We start from the raw sequence: 21,835 nt of genomic DNA, 5'->3' as shown, positions 1-21,835 counted from the left end.
TAAAAATTCATGAACACGTTCAGAGAATAAATGACAAATAGACAGCTTTGTGATAGTCTGGTGCAGCTTCGTTTTCTAAAATACAAGCTAAACATTAATTTATAGCGTTTTTAATCATTTATTAACATAATGAAGGACACAAACTATAAACTGACACCAAATGTATTTATGTTGTTTGTTGAAACTCAATTGAATCTGTTACAAATGAGCCTTTAACCACTGTGCACTTTAATAGCAGGTCTAGGGGTTACCATTCCTGAACCCTGAAAATAAGTGGCATTTCCCTTTAAACGCGCTAGGAGGATGGTTGTGCTATATGGGCTGGCTTTACATAGTACAACTTCTGCAAGTGTATTGTTTGAAGCAGAATAATACCAGGCCTCACCGCCTAGTATAAGAAGTCAGATACCAAACTTAGTACCCAACATCATCATTTTTAGGCTTGATAAAGGCAGAAATTTTTCAAGGCCTGGTTCAACACTTTCCAATCAACATTACTGTTACAAAAACCACGAGCAAATCAAGAAAACAACTTCGTTGAGTACTTTTTAATATTGCGACATTTGTCTTTGGCTACAGAGACACCCTTATGGAAAACAAATACCTTCTGAAGTTGCACCACATGAATCCAGCCTGTTAGCTCGCTGTTCGAACACTCAAGGTGCATAAAGAGGATATTCACAAAAAGTACAAAGTTTTGCAATGCCATCTTCATGTCTCAACCATAAATAACTAACTTTAAGGTACTACATGTTACATGTAGGAATTTCACAAATATATCTATATATAACTACTAGATCAGAGTACACTTTTGCCAGTAACCGCTGGTTTTGGCAGGAAAGACTTAAAATTAGAAAAGTGAAAGCATCCTGAGAGCAGTGTGCTGCAAGGCACAGCCAAATCTTTCTACAATCCTTAGAGACCAGCTGCACGTATGTGTATTGTACATCTGTATATTAGCAGTCCAGCCTCCTATAAAAAGCCATACAGAAACTTTCATCTCCAACATGCTTTCAAGCATTCACAGAAATGTATTTAATATGTGTTCATTCAATTTTTTGTTATTTAAACCTAATACTTTACAAAATATCAGAATATTTATTTTACTACCAGGCCTAACTATTTAAGCCAGATCCTCAGAGTTATCTGATAAATAACTTCAGTTCAGTCGGTATCAGAATTCCGTGTGCAAACATTTAACTGTGATAGTAAACACTGTTTCCATCTCAAAGAATATACTTCTACAACTTCCAATGTCCCTACTAAAGTCACATCATAGCCAGGAGCAATGAATTCTCAGTTTACCACATTTACATGCACATGAGAGGAAGCTGGAAGTCAGGTAACAGCATAAGATTGGATGACTTATTTAGGTGCACAGGAATATTGACGCAGTAAAAAGTCTCCTTTCTGCAGTTTCAATCAACTTTGCCATATTTTAAGTGCATGTACATTATATAAGAAATTACTTTCTACAAGAAAATATTTCTTACAGGCGCAACTGAACTAAATGTAATGTGAGGAGATGTGCTCTATTATAGGGGAGCATGTTTTACTGCATGCATATTTCCATCTAAAAACCTTCTTAATGTTAGAAATGCACTTGTTCAATTTAATACACTAAACCACTTCATTTAATATTAAAATCCATAGATTTGTTCACCACACACTGGACTAGACTTTGGATATAATAACTTTAGATGCAGTAATCTTGGATTTTTGCTAGATAACTGCCACAGTGATACCACCTTCCCTGGCTTAGGTGTGTCATGGACATTAGCACTTGATGACTTAAAGTGAAGACAACAATTTTCTTTTTTTTATTAATCATAATTAGGTAAATGACTAAAGCTCAAATGATCACACTATCAAGGTGCATGTAAAAGTAGTTAGAAAATAAATTGACTTGCACCTGAAAACAAACTGCTCCAGCGGCAACTTGAACAAGTCCAATAGAACTACTGCGTGAAACAAAGATACTTTGAATACTTCACACTGAAAAGGATTAGCACAACAGATATGACAATTTTATAAAGAGGAAAATCCTGGATGTAGCATCCAATAAAATCAGACAGCTAACTATACAGTACACTATATAAACTATCCAAACACATATGCTCTTTTTATACTATAATCAAATTGATCCTGTGAACTAAAATTATTTTGAATACTGACAATATATAAATTATTTTTTTGGCATTATTTAGCAGCTTATAAATGACTTTGAAATAATGGCTTTTCTGTTATCATATGTACATGCGCACATATATACAAGTCAAATAATTTTTTTGGCTTGCTTTGTGCACTGTCAAATTCTACCAAAATAGTAGCTTTGTTAAGTGAGGCTGAGAAAATATATCTCTTTAGATACTGAGATAGTGCTTTACATTTGAAATTATGAGGCTTCAATGACAAAGACGTTCACCGAAACCAATTGGACAATGAATAAGTGTGAGGTCACTCAGATATAAGGCCATAAAATGTCATAGTTCATGCTGTGAGGTATATACCTACCTCCCTCTTACTCATCTTCAAAATAAATCCCCCCCCCCCAAAACCCCCCCAAACAAACAAACAAACAAACAAACAAACAAAAGAAAACTAATCATAAATATTATTTACAGCAGAGGCAGACTGCATGGTTACTAATAGTTCCACTGCATCAGAAACACTTTAAATGCCTTTCATAACGCATTCAAAGCACCTGAACAGGATCTTCATAAAAATGTGGGAGATAGGACCATGTAATTATTTCCCGTGCTGATATTTACCTAACTCGTTTACTCATTCAATTGTTCACACTGATACGCGCATTCAATATTACAGAAATTAATTACAATTACATTAGGGTTCACTTTAGTCTTAAATTATGATTGTAAGCTGTCTACAAACAGAACCCAGCAATACAATTCTAAATGAAATAAACATGTTCACTTCTGTAAAATACAGTAACTTCTGGAACTGTTTGATGGTTAAAATCAAGTTTAAAGTAATATTTCAAATGTCCAATTAGTATTTTTATGACTTCATCTCAATACAGATACATATTTTAAATACCTCTTGCTAGCGATATCAAATAAAGAAGTAAATGACTGAATTCATTTTATTAAGTCATTTTATTTTAAATCTAAACTACGAATCCTTGAGGCCAAGTCCATAACATGTAACTGTTTCAATTAGATTGATTGTCATTTTAACTGACTTTTTAATTTTTTTTTTATTTGTATTCTTTCACTTATTGTTGCATGTGTGTTGTTGCTGCCTGTGTTTGAGTAATTTCTGTAACTGTGAGACATCTGCTGCTGCCTATCTTGGCCAGGTCTCCCTTGAAAAAGAGGTTTTTAATCTCAATGGGATCTTCCTGGTTAAATAAAGGTTAATAAATAAATAAACTTCCTTAGTTTTGTTACTGTGTTTGCCAACTAATGCTAACTAGCTAGCAAGCTTGTCGATTAGCTCACAAGTGCCAATATCAAGCTGTTGATTTGAAATGAAGAAATAAATGATGGCTTTTAGTGTTTTTTGGTCTTTAAAAGATTGCTCTCTGAATTAATCAGCCAATTTTAATTCCTATAATAAACTGTCTTCTGTGCTTACAACCTACCTAGAATGTTAGCTTGTTAGCTAAGTGGCCTTTGCAGCCTTATAATAAAAGGAAATCTAAAAGTTTACTTTATCTGTGTTGTGTGTTTCACGGAGTTCATTTTTAATGACTTTTACAGCTAACAAGAGCAAAAAATGTTAATTCTGTTAACAGCTTTTTACCTTGAAAGCTGAACACTGATTAAAAGGTGACAGGTGGTGTCATCTGTATATATAAATACATATGAGTTTAGATTTCATTATTTTACTTTATTTCACACATTACTTTATTTATATATTTTACAAAATGGATTGAATATTTCATATTGTTTTCAGCCTCTACAACTTTGTACAACATGTAACATCATTTAAATTCAGTACTGCCAAAGGTTAACGACAATACAGGAATTACCTTTCATGTTAAACTGACACTGCTTCCCTGTTCCTGCTCAGGTAGTATGAATACGTTATGAACCAGATTTCTAATAAGGTGTTGGCTTGTATCAGCTACACCCCACTTCATACAAAAATGTCCTCTATCCTACCAGAAACATTTAAAAACAACTAACTCCTGAGGGCAGACATTGCACATGGAGCAACATTTAACATGTGCCTATCTTTGCAAAGAAATCCTCATTTCTCTTATTAAATCCATTTTGAAGGTTTCATACAATTAACTGTTCAGTGGCATGACCTCAGTTTTGTAACAATGACAGCGGCAAGTTGCTGCGGGTCTGTCAAATGAGGGTTCTTCTCCATTACAGCGTGGACTATGTAGGCAGGAAAGATGTTACAAAGGTTCCTGTATGTTTGATACTGGTGGTCTGGGATAGCATACCGCTCTTGGTGTTCAGCTCCAGATGGGGCCTCCCATGGCGAGTTCCAGATTTGTTCCATTTTGTCTGGCATGCTGCGGACCATCACCCGCTCACAACATGGCATCAAGCTGTTACTCAGTGGATATGAATGATATTCATAGGACTCATTACCACAAGGGAGAGGGTCCCAGCTTGCATGCTGCTCACGGCACAGTGGAGGTCGCCTCTGTCTCATTGGGTTGCTATCATATAGCCTTGAATCCGATATGCTGTCCATACGAGTCATACCTAGCGAGCGTGTGGGTTGTGAGGACAAAGGTGGGAGAACATTCTGAGTTAGGGGATAATCTCCAGGACAGCTGGACCTGGCTCCCACTGCAGCATGCTGGATATGTGGTGCTAGATGAGACCCAGCCTGCTTACGTAGGCCTTGCTTGGGCTCCTCTGGTCCGTAACTCTGTACCCTAGTCAGCGCTTCATGACGAAACCCGTGGGAGAACGCTTGCATCCTAGTCTGTGCGGGAGACTGCTGCTGCCCCTTCATACTCTCCTCTAAGCTACTGTCCACAGAGCTTGGGTACAGGTCCCCATAAGACGAGAACGAGTCACTGTTTGAATGGCTGAGGCAGGATTCAGGGCAGTGGCTGGGGTTTCTCTGATACACATGCTCGTGCTCCATGCTACAGAAACTGTCAACATTATGCATGCTGCTCATGCTCATATTTGAAAAATCACTGTGCAGTGAATAATAGCCATGGTCACTAACTGAGTCATACTTTGGGAACTGTTCACTATATGTTACAGAGGCGCCATGACTATTAGTAACTAAAATAGGAGGGTACTGTACACTAGACATGTGCTCCAGAGAACTGTGAGAAAACTGCAAAGAACCTGGCACTGGGCTGCTGGCTGATCGTGTGTTCAAGGCACCAGCTGCGTGGCTCTTGGCTGGCTGCATTGTGGGCACACTGAGAGCAGACACGAGGGAAGGCACTGAATTTGTCTCAGACTTCCTAATGGCGGACAGTGCCTCTGGAGGTTCGCAGGCCACTGAACGAATGCTCGGGTCAGACTGACGTTTGGGTGCCACGCGTTTGGCCTCAGAGCTGCTGTCCCCCTTTACTGTTGCTGGACCAATCCCACATTTAGCTAAAGCCCCTTCACTCATTGTTTTCACTGCAGACAATTTGGCAAAAGCCCGTAGTTCATCAGCCACGGAGCGCTGTGGCTGGTTGACACGCTCTGGGTGATAGTACTTGCACTTGTGTCCATATGTGCATTTTTTCCCTTGTACAAAGAAACGGAAGATTAAGTTAAGAAAATCAAACACATTGAATACCCAGACAGAATAGCAGTATTTTGAAGAAAGAACCTACCATAAGGGCAAGGTTGTTTTTTGTGCTCTGGAACAACGGGGCGTTTGCGCAGGAAATTTTCTAAGCTTGGTCCATGTCTTCCCAATGGATCATCAGGTGGCATAAACCTAATAGCAAAAATATTTATTATTAAATGCAAAACTGTCTACCACAGAATAGAATTCAAAAACTCCTATTGTCTATTATAGATCACAATATAAAAATGCAACAGTTCATGCAACATATATAGTCTTTATTTTGTTGATTTATTTACATAAAACAACCCCGACACGTTTCTAAAAAGACACTTTATTTGTACAGTCTAAAGTGGTATTCATGAAAGCATTTTACATAGTATAGCTATGCCATAAAATTACAGTAACAGTTTCTTACTTGTCATTGACAAATGAGTACATTAGGAGTCGCTCTTCTATAAATTTCTTCCATTCTGGCTTCTCATTTTGCAAGTCTCTGTAGTTGTCATTTGACACAATAATTCCATCAGAATCATAAGCCAGCTTCACTATGAAGCGATCATCATAGCACACCACTCTCCTGCCTTGAACTCTCCGAGACGGGGTGAAAACCAAGATCTTCTCTTTCTCCAGCTTGCGTAAGATTTCTTGATCTGAAAGAGGAATACTGAGTGAGTTTATGTGCATCAGTTTGGTAACGGTGCAAGTTAAAAGGTGCAAGTTAAAAGGCTGCTCTTTAAATAGCACCAGTGTTATGATGTAAGGTGAATGCACAGTCACCTGCGATGAGGGCATCAGGTCTTGACTGCTCCTTTCTCCAGGCTGGAACAAACACAGTGATGTCTTTGTGTCCTTTCTCCAGAAACCATTCAACAGCAAGCTGGATGCCACGACAAGAGAACACCTCTTTGTTTCCGTGGCTATCAAAACATAACAGTATTAGGTTTAGTTAACTTCATGGAACAGCTGACTATTAAAGGAAAATACTTCAGGACAATAAGTTTATTCTGCACAGAGCACAGACCAGTTCAATGTGAGTCTAAGTCTCTGTGTCCCTCACCTCATTGCCACATTTGAGCCATCGATGACGATAGGCCTGAGGTTATCAAAACTATCCACAGATTCCTCTTCCACTGACACTTCGGGACTAACAGTCTCTTTAACACAGGGGGAGCGTGATATTGACGTGGCTGTACTGCTGCTGCAAGACTGGTTTTCAGGCTCTGCTTTGTTTCCGAGCCGTACTAACTCGGCAAGAACATCGTTAATAAGCGCAGCAGACCCTAACTTGTGGAGCACAGTTTCAACCTGCTCTCCTGAATAGCCCAACTTCAAAGCAAATTCCATCTTAGTCTGGTACTCTCGCTCACTGGCGGGCTTAGCCCCTGGTGCTGCATTGGTCTCATCCTCACGAAAGTCTTGCGCAGTGCTACTCTGGGAAAAACTGGGCCGATCAAGGCATGGGGAGCGACAGAGCTGTCGGTGGGGTTTTGTTACAGCCAGTGGCTCCCTTCTCTTACAGCTACTGCTGTTCACCTGAACCCTCCGATGTTGCTGCTCTTCCGATTCGCTATCTGAGCTGCTTCCATCCTCAGACTCGTCAGTGGCATGCTGCGCCTCGCTTGAGTCAATGTTCTCCTCCCTGCACGGGCGTTTTTCCATTTTGAGCTTCTCCACCATGGACCATGCTGTCATCACGTTTGTCTTGACACCCCAAATTTCCACTCCATGCTTCCTCACCTCCACCACAACCAGCTAATCATGCTAAGGGATGGACTTTTAGCACTGCAGGCTTCTCCTCCAGGCCAAAGGGTTACGGCCTCTACTGTGTGAGCAGGTAAAATCAAATTATGTAATCCTGCAAGAAAGCAACAAAAATAAGGGTCAATATGTCTCTTTCATCAATCATTTTTTTTCCTGAGCACCTAATCTGAAGTTGGACCAAAAAAAGACACTGGGGGAAGATACCAGAATGAATCTAACAACGATATAGTAAGTTTGGCCCCTCCTTTCCTAAAATGGGGGTTTTTGTGTGGCAACTATGGCTGGTCCACATTTGAAGACAAATGTTATTTTATCTTATTTGACGAATATATATATGCATTCCTGTTGTTTGTGACAACTTATAAATAGAAATCATGAGTTGTTAAAAGGGAGTTTTCCTTCCCGCTGTTGCCAAGTGCTTGGTCAAAGAGGGTTGTTTGATTGTTGGGTTTTATCTTTATTATTGTAAGGTCTTTACCTTACACTATAAGTGCCTCAAAGCGACTGTGCTCATATGAAAATGCCCATTTCAGGGCTTTAGAACAGGAGTTTGTAAACCAATGAGTGATGTCAATCTTTAGTACAATCTGTGGTATGGAAACAGAACCACTGGATTGCAAGGCAGATTAGGAGGGTCCCATATCAGAGATTTGCTTTTGGTTCCAGGATGGTCCAGCGTAATACTAACTTAGAAGGTATGGCAGATTTTCAGTTGTAAGTACAGTAGGTGCTCCCAGCTTTCTTTTATACATAATAAAGGTAATGTTGAAAGGTAAAGTAAGTACTTGAGATTATTTAATAGAAAACACTAAGAATACTAAACTCAGAAATATATATCAAATTAGTCTATAATTATGTCTTCTAACAAATTCCAATAAAACCTGGGAAAAACGCTTTTGAGCCCCAGTCTTCTGCCCCTACTTGTGGTAGACCAGTAAGTTCTCCACCAGCAAGAAACAATACCATCTGCAGTAAGTGACTGAATTATTCAGGCAAATGAAGCACAATAATCACACATGCTGACTGGTCTGCCTGACACTGCTATATGAGACACTGGATTCCTAATTAGCAAATAACTGCCATGGGTGGGTTTTCCCCTTAATTATGATGCTGGGGGCCACAACTGCAATGTTTTTACTCTTTACCCTTTCAAAGCCTACTAGGAGTAACCGTTGAAGCCCTTTTCTGTCACATTTCAGGCCTGCTTATAGAACAAAATCTGACCACCAATTATGTATCTTAAGCAGTAATTACAAACTACAGCAAAGCACCTGACAAGGTGTTGCATTTATAAACTAAAATTACCAATAAACCTAAACAGATGTGTATATTTCTTTGCTTATTTTCATGTAGCATACAGATACAACAATCTCAATTTTTGGACAAACAAAAGCCAAAGATATAAACATTAAAGTGTCACTGATCTCTTGCCTAGTGCAAAGTCCTTCTATTTTTCTGGTTTTAAAATGAAAATCACAACATTCTGGTTAAAAAAACCCCAAAAATATCCCCCCCCCCAAAAAAAAAAAACCCCATACAAATCACACAGGTATTTAAAATAAACACCATATTTTAACTTCATAGCAACATTGAAGCCAGACATACATGGGGTGTAAGTACACGAGTTAACATAACCTAAGAGAAGTGTGGGCTGAACAGTGTAAGCCTGCACCACTAATCCCCTGACAATCAATCTGAATTGAGGAGAATTCCACAGGGAGCAAAGCTGTTTTATGGTAAAGCACTGCGGGGATTTTGGGGTGCTCGGAGTCTAAACCACAACACGCTGCCAACGGCTCAGAGTGCACATTGTTTTTACACATGGATATTGATAATCAAATAAAATCCATGGTAAGCACTCTACTGAACACACACACACACACACACACACACACACACACACACACACACACACACACACACACACACACTATACTACACTTTCCCCCCAGTCTTGCAGAGACAGTACAGCCAGCTTCGAGCTTCAAGAGGCACAGCCCATGATGTGAGTTGCTTAGCAACACAGCCTTGTCATCAGCTAACTCTTTTTTACCAGTCACGACTAACACAAACACAGCTCATCATCTCTCTTCACGCAGCCAGTAAATGCAGAACACCACAGCTGCGATACAACTCTACATCAAAACTCATGAAGCGGTGATTTAAAAAATTTTAAAACTCACATTTAGACCTTTGTTTGGGGTGAGCATTATAAAAAGAAAAGCCAGTCTTGGCATTGTGAAAATTGACTGAATCATTTGTCTGACTCTAAGCACTGGCTCATGTAATAAAACTTCGTCACTGTATTGGCAAAACACTGCACAGGCACCGACATTCATGGGAGCTACTTTGAAGGTCAATCTATGGCTAAACAAGCATACCTTGTGATGTCAGTGTTTTGTGTAGGCTTACTGCATCAATAGAGCCTAGTCTCATTCCTCATCACTACTTGTGTAAGGACAGAGAACAAACCATGGTTTGAATATCTAAGCACGCAGCTGTAAGAAGGACGAAGGAGAGGGCGATGAGGCACTGTTGTGGAACTTCTAGGATTAGTGGCAGACACAGTACAAAAGCTCACACAACCCACTGTCATTTACAACATTTTATGAGCACATGAATACGTGTTTAAAAAGAGCTAGAGCTCTTTCAATCCTTTCCCTTCCACCTCCAGATTCACAGGCTTAGTCTCAGCAAGACCTCCAGACTATCCCTGCACACACACAGGCTCATGCAGATCTGTTTCATAGCAACAAGTGAGGCAGGCCCGTGAAGCCATCTTTCGTGAAGCTGACCCAACATTAGTATCCAGAACAAACCAGGAATAAACTGCAGTACACAGCAAGCTGGTGTTACATTTAATGCTTGTGTTGTTATACATCTTGAAATCAAGGCTGACGCCTTAAACCACCAGCTAAATCACCAGTGTGATAAAGAAAATAAATTTAAAATTGTTACTTTGGTACACTTTTCCATTACTTTACATAGAACTAAGAAAACATTACATCTTTCGATCCTTGTTCTCATATTTTGTGGTTTTGCTAAACACAAAATGTAAATACATAATCAGCACGGCCAGTTTCCAGAACTCTGTGTAAATATACGTCCTACATACTCCTTCAACATACTCCACCACCCCAAAACTGCAATAGGAAGATGCTCTACATCTGTGGCTCACCAATTAAAGTATCAAAAATCAATAGAAGACAAGAAGACAACATGTGCATATTATTTGTACTAGCATAAGGGTGCGTAACAATGATCTGGAACTGTATTGGAAATAACTTCATTTAGATTTTTTTTTTACTTGGATATGATTCAATATAAGAAGGAAATAAAATGTCATCCAGGGAAACCAGTGAAGAAAGATAAAATGTCATTTCCTCACTAACCCTGATCAGTGTTTCAGACATCTGATGTATAGCAGGAAGAATTAATGCTGGTTGGCACTACATTTCCACAAGCTCTAACAGCAGTTTTCACTGCAAAAAAAGAAGAAAAAAAACAACAAAACAAACTTCAATTTAAATTTTAAAATGTTAATTTCTTCATCATATGGCCTAATCATCAACTTTCATCAAGTTTTCAGCAGTTATCTTAGTGGATTCCTGTCACTTACAGTTACAGTTATAATCCATGGCAAGCAGGAAGGAAGGTGTTTCTTCCAAGTATCATCATTATTTATAGATTGCTGTGCTTAAAGACACAAGGGTGTTTCTGCTTCATGCAATCATTAAACAAAACTGAATTATAACAAATTATAGTGATACAAACAAAAGTATAAATCATGAAAATATGTTCAGGTCTTTAAAGCATGATCCCTCTTCCCAGCAAGTTAAATTTTGTATATTATTAACCACTTAAGGTCCAACCAACTTTGGTCTGCTGACAGAATTTTTTCTTAACCTGTTTTTTAAAATGCATTTTTACAATTCAATTCAATTTTATTTATATAGCGCCAAATCAGACTTTTACAGAATTTTACAGACTCCTCTATTTAATCCTGTGTTTCATGAACGCATCCCAACACAAACACACACTAAGCTGGACAGTGACAGCAGACAAAATTACATGTGACGACTGAAGTCCATTTTCAGATTGATCAAGTTTTTGCCTCTACAGGAAACAAACTACATGACTTGTAACTAAGGTTAAAATGGAACATGAATCCTAGTGACCCTCCTGAACTGCTGAATGAACTTTGGTGGGCTGTGTGTGTGCAATGATTCTGCTAACAAGCTGACACGTCAATACAAAAACCTCAAGTGCTTGATATCTTTAGCAACAGCATCATGAGTTCAGAGGGATGAAAGGAAGGTTAAACAACATGTCATTATAAGACAGTTTGTACTTACAACGCATTCTTTACAATAGCGCTGTAACATGACCACTGCACAAGACGTCGTCTTTGAAAGTCAGTTTGATTCAAGAGAACTGCTTTGACACCCTTAGGCCCCGGGCTGTGGTTAGCATACGCTAGCAAGCCAGTCTACTCAGACAACTGGAGTCAACATTTTCGCTACATAAAAACAACAGCTTGACAGGGGTTGTCCTATTCGTCAATGGCTTGAGAACGGCCGAAAACGCCTATTGCAAGCTACAAGTTAACCAACAACCTTGTCAATGAAGCCAGGTCTCTTATTTGGTTAACGGTAGCAACGCTAGGTAACGCGACTGAGCTAACATAAAGCCATCTCAGAGGCATCACAGGGTAATATGCTAACGTGAGTTAGCTTCAGTTGCTGAGCGTGTGCTAACATTTTTGCCGGAATACTATAGTAACTTAAGGTAAAGTTGACGCTCATTTAACATTTCAGATGTAACTAAAACAAAACCAATACGTTACGATGCCTTACATATTCTGCACGTATATCACCGCCATCGCTGAATTCAAACGATGCTCATCTCACCTTGTTGCTGTCATCCTCCTCGCCTGTAACAGTTATGTTTTGCTGCCATTGGCGCTGTCGCAGTTTGGTCAGGGTTGCCAGATAAGGCGAAGGAAACAAGTAACCTTAACTGTGAAAAGCCACCAGGGTCAAAATAGCCAATTTCTTCCTCCTGCTCTCTCAGCATGCGGTTTTATCAAACATTCACGATGCTTTTTTTCCTGGTTGCGTGTAGTGATAGTTTGAGAACTGTCGTTTTTCCAAAGCAAAAACACAAAAGCACACTTGTTTTCGTTGCCTTCTGAAAAACATTCTATGACGAGAAGCTCTTTATTATAAACACCGATCAAGGTGTTATTTCTTATAAGAAGTGCAATGTAGCCCAACTGCCCTGTTTTTGTTGCATTGAGTGACTTACTATTGTCATGTACTTTCAATATATACAGTAGCGTGTCAAGACTCTTAAGTCACCCTTTTCTTTATTTGTTGCTAGGATAATGGAAATTGAGTGTAGAAATGTACTTAAACATGTGCAAACATAATTGGAAATATACAACAGGGCAAATACTGAGTTTGTTCATTTCTAACAAGCTTGAATGTCAATATTTATTTTTCAACACAACCTGAACACTATTAGGCAGTTTTCCTGTAACTTTATAAGTAGTCTTCAGAAATAGTTCTCCAGGCTTTTCGAAAGGAATTCTGTTCTCTGTCAAGATGATCACACACTGCTTTAGTAATTTTGAGGTTCCAGTTTTGGGAAGGCCAATCAATGAGCTATATAGTCGTTTTGTTTTGAATCATCCAGGTACGCTTTTACTGTATTGGAAGTGTGCTTGGGATCATTGTCATGCTAAAAATGAATCTCTTGCCAATTAGTCACTTTCCAGATGGAATTGCAGGTGGATCAAAATCTGACTGTACTTCTCTTTGTTCTTAATTTGACAATACCTCCAACACCACTATTTGAAATGCAGTTCCAATCCACAACACAGCCTCCAGAGTGTTTTACAGATTGCTGTAGATACCCACGGTTGTACCCCTCTTCTGACCAGATGCATCAGTCAGGTTCTATGTCGGGTTCCATGCTGGACGTTTTCCCTACTTCTTAAGGACATGATATTCAGGCACTGTCCATCTGCAGTAGATCATGTTTAAGGCCTACCACTTATTCTTTTGTCCTCCACCTGTTCTGTTTTAAAATCTTGTAAGGAAACATAAGAGTGCAAGAAAACAAGAGGAGTGAAAATGGAAAACGTTTTGGCTTCTTTATTTTTACCTAAGGCAGTGTTTCCATTTCAATAAGTAACAGATTTTCAAGAGAAATTTCCCACTGTAACATGAATTGAATATAACTGTAAAACTATTACAAAAGAAAAACAAAAAAGGAATTTGCAATAATCCGGAATACATGTTACAGTGTACAAATAGCTTAGGATATAAATACAAATTCTCTGACATTTCTTTTAATATTACTGTTAAAAAAAATCTATGACAATCATCTGACAATTTAACCTCTGACTGAACAAACAGTAATGCACAAGAAACTGATACATGGACAAAATAGCAGTTTATATTAAAAAGAAAAATAAAAAACAAAAACTAGGCCATTTGTTCATTCTGCAAGCTTACAGTAGCACAAATATGGAGTGCAACATTTTAGTAAGAATTCTGCACTTCACAGGTGGTCAAGCTGTTGTAAAATAAGCCAAAAACAAAACAGCACACACACACAAACACAAAAAAAACTAAACAGAAAAAAAGGCCAGATTGGATTGTCAGTCTACAAACATTAAGCTTGTGGCTGATAGTAGCTTTTTCCCTTTAATTTTGTTGCCTCTAACCATTTTTTTAACATATTTAACTTCTTAGCTGTTTCTACACGCACTACTGCAGAACATTTTCACAAACAGGGTATCTGCATGTAAAATGTGCTATACAAATAATGTAGCTTTGCTCTGCAAAGCTATCTACAGTATGTAAAGCAAATAGCAGCTGAAGCATGAACTATGACTGTCTGTACATTTCTAATACCTGCTCATCTTGTTCTGGATCTGGTAAGAATTACCTGCATTTTGAGATTAAGATAAAAATAGAAACAGCTTAATGTGATTCATATATACCCCATGGAGGTGCTTCTCTCTAACACTTCTTTTTGGCCTTTCCTTAAACCAGTATGGCAAAAAAAATAGCATAGAGGGACTAACATAACTCTCATGAGAGCAATAGACTGTGGAAAAGCAAGAAAAGGAAATACAAACATAAGCCGGCATTAAAAGCATAAGCATTCATGTGTTTAGAGGCAACTGGCAAAGTAAGCAGGACTTGGTCAGCCTGGACACCAGGCTAATGAATACCCACTAAAACGAAGTATGACATTATTGTTGAGGCCTGGATGCCGAGGCTACACGTGGGCATGAACATTCTAGTGAAATTCAATAGCTTAATGAGATGATTCGATACAAATGCAAATGAAACAACTACTCCCTTAAATGCCTTTGATGGACTACCATATATGTAACCAGTTTGACATAACCTACTGTTCACTGTGCAAATGCAGAAAATTCAGAAAAATCTGAATAAAGTCAGAAAAATCTGACTTCCGAGCACTGTGCTAATGATGTCACACACTCCCAAACTTCATTCCACTTCCATTCTATCACAGTGTCAACAACCTTTCAATGGAAGCAGTTGTGCAAATAAAAATTGAACCATTCCTCCATTGGTTGACCATAAAAACACTCGCTGGCAAATATACATGTTATAATAACTGTATGACTGAAAAATTGAGAGCCTTCCACTTCAAGGTTGCCTCAGGAAGATTGTTGCAGGCTACAGGTCACACCACATCCCTCGGTGTTCTTGTTTCACTGATGGTGGACATTTCATCCTTAGACACACATGTGCTCAGAGGACTCTCAGTATGAGACATTGCAACCTGGTGACTTTTACCACACTGATTATAGGATTGCAAATTAGTGGCAGTCTGACAAAAAACGTTGTCATCAATATCATCGGCTACGTCCTCCATCATTCCAGAATAAACAAAAGTGCTATGAGGTAAACAGGACTCTAACTGCAAAGGAGGGTGGCACTGTCTATTGTAAAGCTCAGTGTTTGGTGAAAGTAAATCACAGGAGATGCTGTCCGACATATTAGAGCAAAGACGCTGGGATTCACTGCTGGATGTGACAGAGAATATCTTGTGTTTATGTACTTGGGTTTGACTGAGACTCTGCATCTTTTCACTGATTTCCCCATCTGTCAGAGGAAGGCTTAAAGCCATTTCTGACCTCGTTTGCCATGATAAGGCCATAGTGTTGCTGCTGTGTCGAACTTCTGATGCAGACACGACTACATTCTTCTTGTAATATGGTGAGGCATCTCTCTCCAAGTCCTCTTCTGTCTGAGGACAGGAAATGATAGCATCTCTGTTCTCTCTGTACGAGTCAGGCATCTTCAACTCAAGGCTTTCTGTGTCCAGAGACCTACTTCTCCTCTCTAGAGACAATGGGTTAGGCATGGACTGACTGACTCTTGTAAGGCCGAGGTGCCGTGGGAGACTGGCAACCGCCCATGTATTACTGATCATGTTCTGTTCATATAGGTCTAACATCTGATAGTCACATTCAGCAAATGCATCCTTTTGTAGGTAGCTTTCCTCAAATTCCTGATAGGGCGATGAAATGTCCTCCTCCAGTTCCATGTGAATCTGCTCATCATATTCACCTTCATTATGCATATCCACTACATCAAACGTGACTATGGTAGGCAAGGCCTCCACATTTGGAGTGATGGCAGAATTTGTCTCCAAGTCATCCACATTGTCGTGCAAGTTGCTCAACATTTGAGTGTGTTTTGTGAAGTCCACGAGTGCCTGTGAAAAACACACAGTTTGCCCATCGTCCATGTCGTTGTTAGAATCTTCAGACGGAGAAGTGATATTTCGGTACGGTAAAGCCACAGGCTTGTTTTCCTCGAGATGTTCCTCTTTGGGTTCACAAAACGTTTCAAAGTCTGGGTCAGACATGCTTTGGAATGATAAGCTGCTATGCCTTTTCTCAGTGTCAGCATTTATGGATTTGGCTCTTTTTTCGCTGGAAGCAAGCACATCTTCTTTTTGATCATATATATGCAGCTCTATATGATCTACTCTGACTGAAGCTTGGGCTTTTGTGTTCAAGTTACAGTTTTTATTCATAGCGATTTCTGGCCGACAAACCACACTGTGTGCCAACTCCAAGGAGTTACTGCATGTGCTGGGCATCTCCAGAAAATCATGAACTTTATATAATTCTGCACTTATTTGTAATTTGTTCATTTCTGGGACAAAGGCTGAATCTGTAACATCAGCTGGTTGACTTGAATAGTCACCCAGTTTTGAAATGGGAAGTTTGGATTTGCTTTCATAACGTGGGCTCACGAGACTTTCGTCAGGCGCAAAAAGTTCATAAAGGGCATCGCCGCTGTAACTGTCTCTGGGTAGCCTTTCTGTTTGAAATCTGTCCGTTTTTTCTCGTCCTTCCTCTGGCCCTGGTGTAGTTGAATCGTAGTAGCCCTCATCACTATTTGGAACTGACTCCTGATGCTCACTTTGAGGAGTTAATACATCAGCAATTGAGGAGGAGTCCATGCCACCAGCTTGCTGTCCGCTGCTACTATTCAGCAAGTCCATATTGTGGGATGTCGTCAGCTCAGCAGTCACGTCTGTGTGGTCTTGATTGCAACTGTAGCAGACCTCCTTTGAACTATTGTTCCCCCAGAAATCCTGAAGACAAGTTTCATCCAAATCCTCAGGCGAGGCCATTTCTTCGCCGCCTCCCTGATAAGTAAGATAACAAGAAGCCCTCTTTCCTCCATTTCTGCTCCTCTCTCCAGAGACTGTACTCTCTGTGATGCTGTCGTCTTCTTGATCTGCAATGATGTCCCCGCAGCCGGTGAGGGAGTCGAAGCTTTTCAATGACGCGACATCCCCAAAAATCATGTCCAGTTGATCTGTTGAGCCAGCCGGTGTTTCGGACGCCTCCGACATCATCTGAAGTTTCAGACAGGGCTCGCTATGTCCTCTAGCTGGCTCCTCATACTCACTGGAGACTACGGCTATCAAATTCATTTCCTCCAGCTGATCATCACTCACCTGCTCGTCAACCTCTGACTTTGGGCTTTCTTTCTCCAGACTCCTCTCTAACACTGTCTGCACATTGGCCTCATTACGTTCAGGACCAATGGAAATATCACTTGTGACGTCTACAAAATCAGGCACATTGGGTTCAGATCCCAGGCACTCTGTGACAAACTGGCTGATGTCCCGGACAACAGGCACCTCTTTCTTGCAGTGAGGAGAGGACATTGCAATCACTTCAGTTTTAGCCAATCCATCATTTCTGTGATTTCTGTGATGCTTAAAACTGTGAAAAAGACTCCTCAAACCCTTTTTTTGCCGACCAAGAGTCAGTGATTTCTGCTCAGCAGCAGGATGACTACATTCATTGCTACAACTACTGTGGAGCTCTCCCACAGTGTCCCTCTGGCTGTGGTACTCAAAATCTCCAGCTGAGGCATACCCGCTTCTTAGACCATCATCCTGACTGACTTTGCACAGCCCGTCATGGGTTTTGCTTTTGCTGATTCCTTTCTTAGTGGACCACTTGTTCTGATTTTTGCTCCTTCCTCCAAAAAAGCTTGGTAGAATACAGATACTTTTACGAACTCCAAAAAATGTCAAGGCAGTCCTCCTGAATTTTCCAGATTTTTGAGATTTCACTGTTGCATTCATGGTGTCTGGCTGAAGCTCTCCCACGACGTCATCTGGGTAACATCTTGAAGGCTCTTCGGAGACTGATGGTAAATTCCTGGTATCACTTGGTGGCTCATCAACACTGCGAGAAGCCATGGCTAGCACAGTTACAGGAGCACAAGTTTGATAAAAGGCACAATAGCTGAAGTTTAGAAAGCAGCAGATGGGATGACTGCTGTGAACTCCTCCATCTGATGAGTCCTGTATTGCAAAAATTAAGACAACAATCAATACCCCAACACTGACATTTAAACATTTATCAAGGTTTCTACTGCCTAAAACTGTATGCCTATCCTGATTGCAAATTTTTTTTCTTTCTCTATTTTTTTTTTTTAATTCTTTTACATTTTTGCATTTGCAGTGCATTCCCCTTACCATTTAATTGCAACTTTAACTCTGTAAACAGTGTTCAGGTAGGACAAAGGGGAGGTGGGTAGGGTTGGGATGTGTGCAAGAGCTGCAGAGAAAACCACATAAAAATGCAATGCATCTATGCCCCAGAGGGCTTTCTTTTTGAGATTGTGAACATTTCCTTCCTCTGAAGCAGACAGTGTGGTAGAGAGCTACAGTGGACCCATTGTATCAATTCAAGTCACTTGGAATCCTCATCACTAAACTGTTCTCTACACGCTTTAACTATCAAGGGAACATCCTCCCATCTTCAACCACTGCTGAGCTACATGAAAGTGGAAAGAAAATGCACTTCCACTCCCACCAAAAAGTACTAAGTGGAGGGTTAGCAAATAGAGTAAAATAAATCTTAAACACATAGAGCCATGTTGAATTTAACAGTAGCATTTATGGGTTTTATTACAGTACAGGGGCAGTCCTTTACAGTTCAAGGAATGCATTACCTCTTTGCAGTTTGTGATTTTAGTCTTTTACACTTAATCCTGTTTCGTTAATGTTAAATAGCTGTGCTGTTATTTGCTAACTGATTTATTTTTCTCAATTTAATCTTGAGTGCAGGGCAAGCTAGCAAGTTAAGCTCTCCTTGCAACATGGCAAATTGAACCTCCCCCACCCTAATTCAGATGTGGCGTTTGGAACTATTTTGGTTTTCATGTGACGTATGACCCTGAAGGTAAGCGCGTCATGGACAAAAGTAAAACAGTATGTTGGATGTGCCAGGAAATGCTCAATTACATTGGTGGGAACTAGTGTGTTATCGCAGTTAGCTCGTTAACGTGTTGGCCATCCAGCCCCAGGCACGGGGCGATCCGCAGTAGCTCGTTAACTTGCCGTGTTGTGGCGTTAACGTAATTTCAACGAGATTAACGCTGACAGCACTAGTGGGAACGCAACGAATATGACTGCACATTTACTCCGACATCATCCTAGTGCAAAGACAAGTGGAAGCAGACAAAAACAACAAGCATGCATGCTACAAACTTTACCTGAGTCATATAGACAGCCGTTAGCACATGATTCTCCTTATGGGGACCTGATATGTTTCATATGCTGCTGAGAATATAGCCCAGAAGAAGCGTATAGTATAGCTTTTATTTCTCTGTAATAAACTCTCTTTTCCAAAGATGAGTGATTTCTCGATCAGATATATATATATATTTTTTTTATTACTTTGTTGTTTCAGCAACATTAAATTTAAAAACTGTACTTTTGAGTTAAAACATATATTTATAATTTTAATAAATGACAAATTAAAAAGCATGAACATTTTTTTTGTATCGAAAAAATATCGAACCGTGAATTTTGTGTATCGTTGCACCCCTAATATATACATGCATACATACATACATACATACATGCACACACGTATATATCACCACAAACATCTCATAGTAACGTGTTAGAGTGGTGATCATTTGGTCTTGTTTGCAGCCACAGGACCTAAACTCTGTTTACCAAAGTATTCTAGAGATTAAGATCTAAAGCTTGGTTGGGGCTGGTCGTGCAAAAAAATTAAATAAATACATTAAAAAAAAAATCACAAGCAAGGCAATGCATCTACAACTCAAAGACTGTGGAAGAAAAACAAAAAAATATCTACATGTTACAATAGTCCAGTCTAGACCTTAATTTGACTCAAATGCTGTAAAGCTCAAGAGAGTAGCAAAATGAAAGAAGGCAAAAAGAAGAGTGGAACAACATTTCTTGTGTTTCAATGATATGAGACATCGATGAAGTCATACAGAAAACCATTACTTAGTTACTCTTGCTAAAGCTCCCTCTATGTCTCTTACAGACTTCAGGTGCTCAATAAATAAATAAATACACACATATGTATTTATTGTGGCGGGCCTTCGACCAGGGTTGCATTTAAGATGTATCCCACCAAGAAAATTGTTTCTTTCTACTTATGTTAAAAATAACATTTCTGTTTGAGGGGGAAAAAACAACTGATGAATTCAGCCTTCTATTAATTATATATGAACTTTCGTGACTGAAAAAGACAGATATAATTTAAAAGAAAACTGAGCTGAGCTAAAACTATGCCAGCTTACTCTGAGTCAGAGTTGGCGTAAGAAAAAAAGCTAAACGCTACAGATGTGACTTTTCTGCAGCTGTGCGGTTGCCATGCCACAATAAACACTAGCGGCGAACGTTGGATCAAAGACGGCGATTTAACCTTTTTTTTTAAAAAAAAAAAAAAAAAAAGAAAGAAAGGTTAAAAAACACTTCAAATGGTAGCATTTGCAATGGAAAACGCCAGCGACTACACATAGCCTAAACCTATTTGTAGCTGCTGCAAATATAGACCTTGGCTTCCATATCAACTAAACTAACGACAACGTTAGCCAAGTAACATAATAGTGGTTGGTGAGTCATGAAGTAAACAAACTTACCAGCTAAAGCCACATTCTGCCGTTGTTGGCTCTTCGACCAAGAGACGAAGTTAGCTCTCAGTGCATCGTTTGTGCTAACGCTAAGTTGGCTTGAACTTTGAGAAACAGCAGCCTGCTTGTGGTCGACGGTGGCCCCAGAGTAGCTTTAACCAGACATAGTTTCATTTATTTCCAGGTACCGTTAGCTAGTTGGGGGTGCTCTGCTAGCAGCGTTAACCGCACTCACCAGTGTGTCCTCACCAGTTTGTGATAATATGACTCACTAGTTGCTAGCGGTAGTAACGTTAAACCACACGGCAGCAGCAGTGTACTGGAAATACACGCAGAGCAGCCGACCCGGGATGAGATTACCGTGTCTAGTTTAGCCGCATGCTGCATTAAGGTGTTCGCCCCTTCAAAGAAAACAAACTGCATTTAAATCCTGGATGATGACTTCCTCTCTCGACTTGTTGGGTTTTCCCAAATCTCCTTTTCACAAGTCTCTTCGGCGCATATTAGTGACGACACACGTGTGTATCGCAGGGCGTAGTAAAATCGATGAGTAAAATCTACACGTATTTCTCAAATGATATCGTTGCACATTTCATTAAAAATAAATTCCACATTTTTATTTTTGTAATGAAATATACGATAGCAAAGCTGTGATTCGATATTTGCATCTTCAAAATACACATTTGTTTATAATTGTATTTATATTATAATATGTGTCTCTATCTGTAAATCTATATCTAACTTTGCATACAGTTTGGTTATAATGTATTTTTTGAAAGAGCGTGAAAGAGCAGCTGAATTAGAACAGTGGTCTCATTTATCTGCTTGCATGTGGTTAAAACATTCGCTGACTGATG

At 39.5% G+C, this 21,835-nt stretch overlaps 2 protein-coding genes across 5 annotated transcripts; both read right to left on the bottom strand.

The window, feature by feature from the left end:
• Positions 1 to 2,573: 2,573 nt before the first annotated feature.
• zc3h12b (zinc finger CCCH-type containing 12B) lies at positions 2,574 to 12,572 on the bottom strand. 4 transcript variants are annotated; one of them, XM_086309674.1, is made up of 6 exons: positions 12,405 to 12,572; positions 6,791 to 7,588; positions 6,511 to 6,650; positions 6,149 to 6,383; positions 5,777 to 5,883; positions 2,574 to 5,687 (listed from the first exon to the last, which is right to left on the bottom strand). In XM_086309674.1, exons 2-6 carry the CDS (start codon positions 7,423 to 7,425, stop codon positions 4,264 to 4,266), a joined length of 2,541 nt encoding a protein of 846 aa, XP_086165800.1. In that variant the 5' UTR covers positions 7,426 to 7,588; positions 12,405 to 12,572; the 3' UTR covers positions 2,574 to 4,263. The 4 variants fall into 4 exon arrangements, with proteins under 4 accessions (XP_086165800.1, XP_086165801.1, XP_086165803.1 ...); XM_086309675.1 differs by having other exon boundaries at positions 12,351 to 12,423; XM_086309677.1 differs by lacking the exon at positions 12,405 to 12,572 and adding an exon at positions 11,850 to 12,277.
• Positions 12,573 to 13,637: 1,065 nt separating this feature from the next.
• Positions 13,638 to 21,602, bottom strand: amer1 (APC membrane recruitment protein 1). Its single transcript, XM_086309671.1, has 2 exons — positions 20,988 to 21,602; positions 13,638 to 18,381 (listed from the first exon to the last, which is right to left on the bottom strand). Exon 2 carries the CDS (start codon positions 18,274 to 18,276, stop codon positions 15,223 to 15,225), a length of 3,054 nt encoding a protein of 1,017 aa, XP_086165797.1. The 5' UTR covers positions 18,277 to 18,381; positions 20,988 to 21,602; the 3' UTR covers positions 13,638 to 15,222.
• Positions 21,603 to 21,835: the final 233 nt, after the last annotated feature.

This window comes from Aulonocara sp. 'chitande type north' Nkhata Bay, linkage group LG10 (assembly GCF_057382095.1).
Source record: "Aulonocara sp. 'chitande type north' Nkhata Bay isolate Kocher_YH1m ecotype deep benthic linkage group LG10, A_spYH_male_GT1.1, whole genome shotgun sequence".
Classification (NCBI taxonomy): Eukaryota; Metazoa; Chordata; class Actinopteri; order Cichliformes; family Cichlidae; genus Aulonocara; species Aulonocara sp. 'chitande type north' Nkhata Bay.
Note: the sequence above shows the minus strand (reverse complement) of the source record. Positions and strands in the feature narration are given on the sequence as shown.

Excerpts from the sequence above, each read along its gene's own strand:
- zc3h12b (XM_086309674.1), bottom strand. The coding sequence starts at position 7,425 with ATGACAGCATGGTCCATGGTGGAGAAGCTCAAAATGGAAAAACGCCCG. Across the intron at positions 6,651-6,790 it reads GGCTCAAATGTGGCAATGAG|CCACGGAAACAAAGAGGTGT; the intron begins GTGAGGGACACA and ends ATGTTTTGATAG. Across the intron at positions 5,688-5,776 it reads AAAACAACCTTGCCCTTATG|GGAAAAAATGCACATATGGA; the intron begins GTAGGTTCTTTC and ends TCTTTGTACAAG.
- amer1 (XM_086309671.1), bottom strand. The coding sequence starts at position 18,276 with ATGGCTTCTCGCAGTGTTGATGAGCCACCAAGTGATACCAGGAATTTA.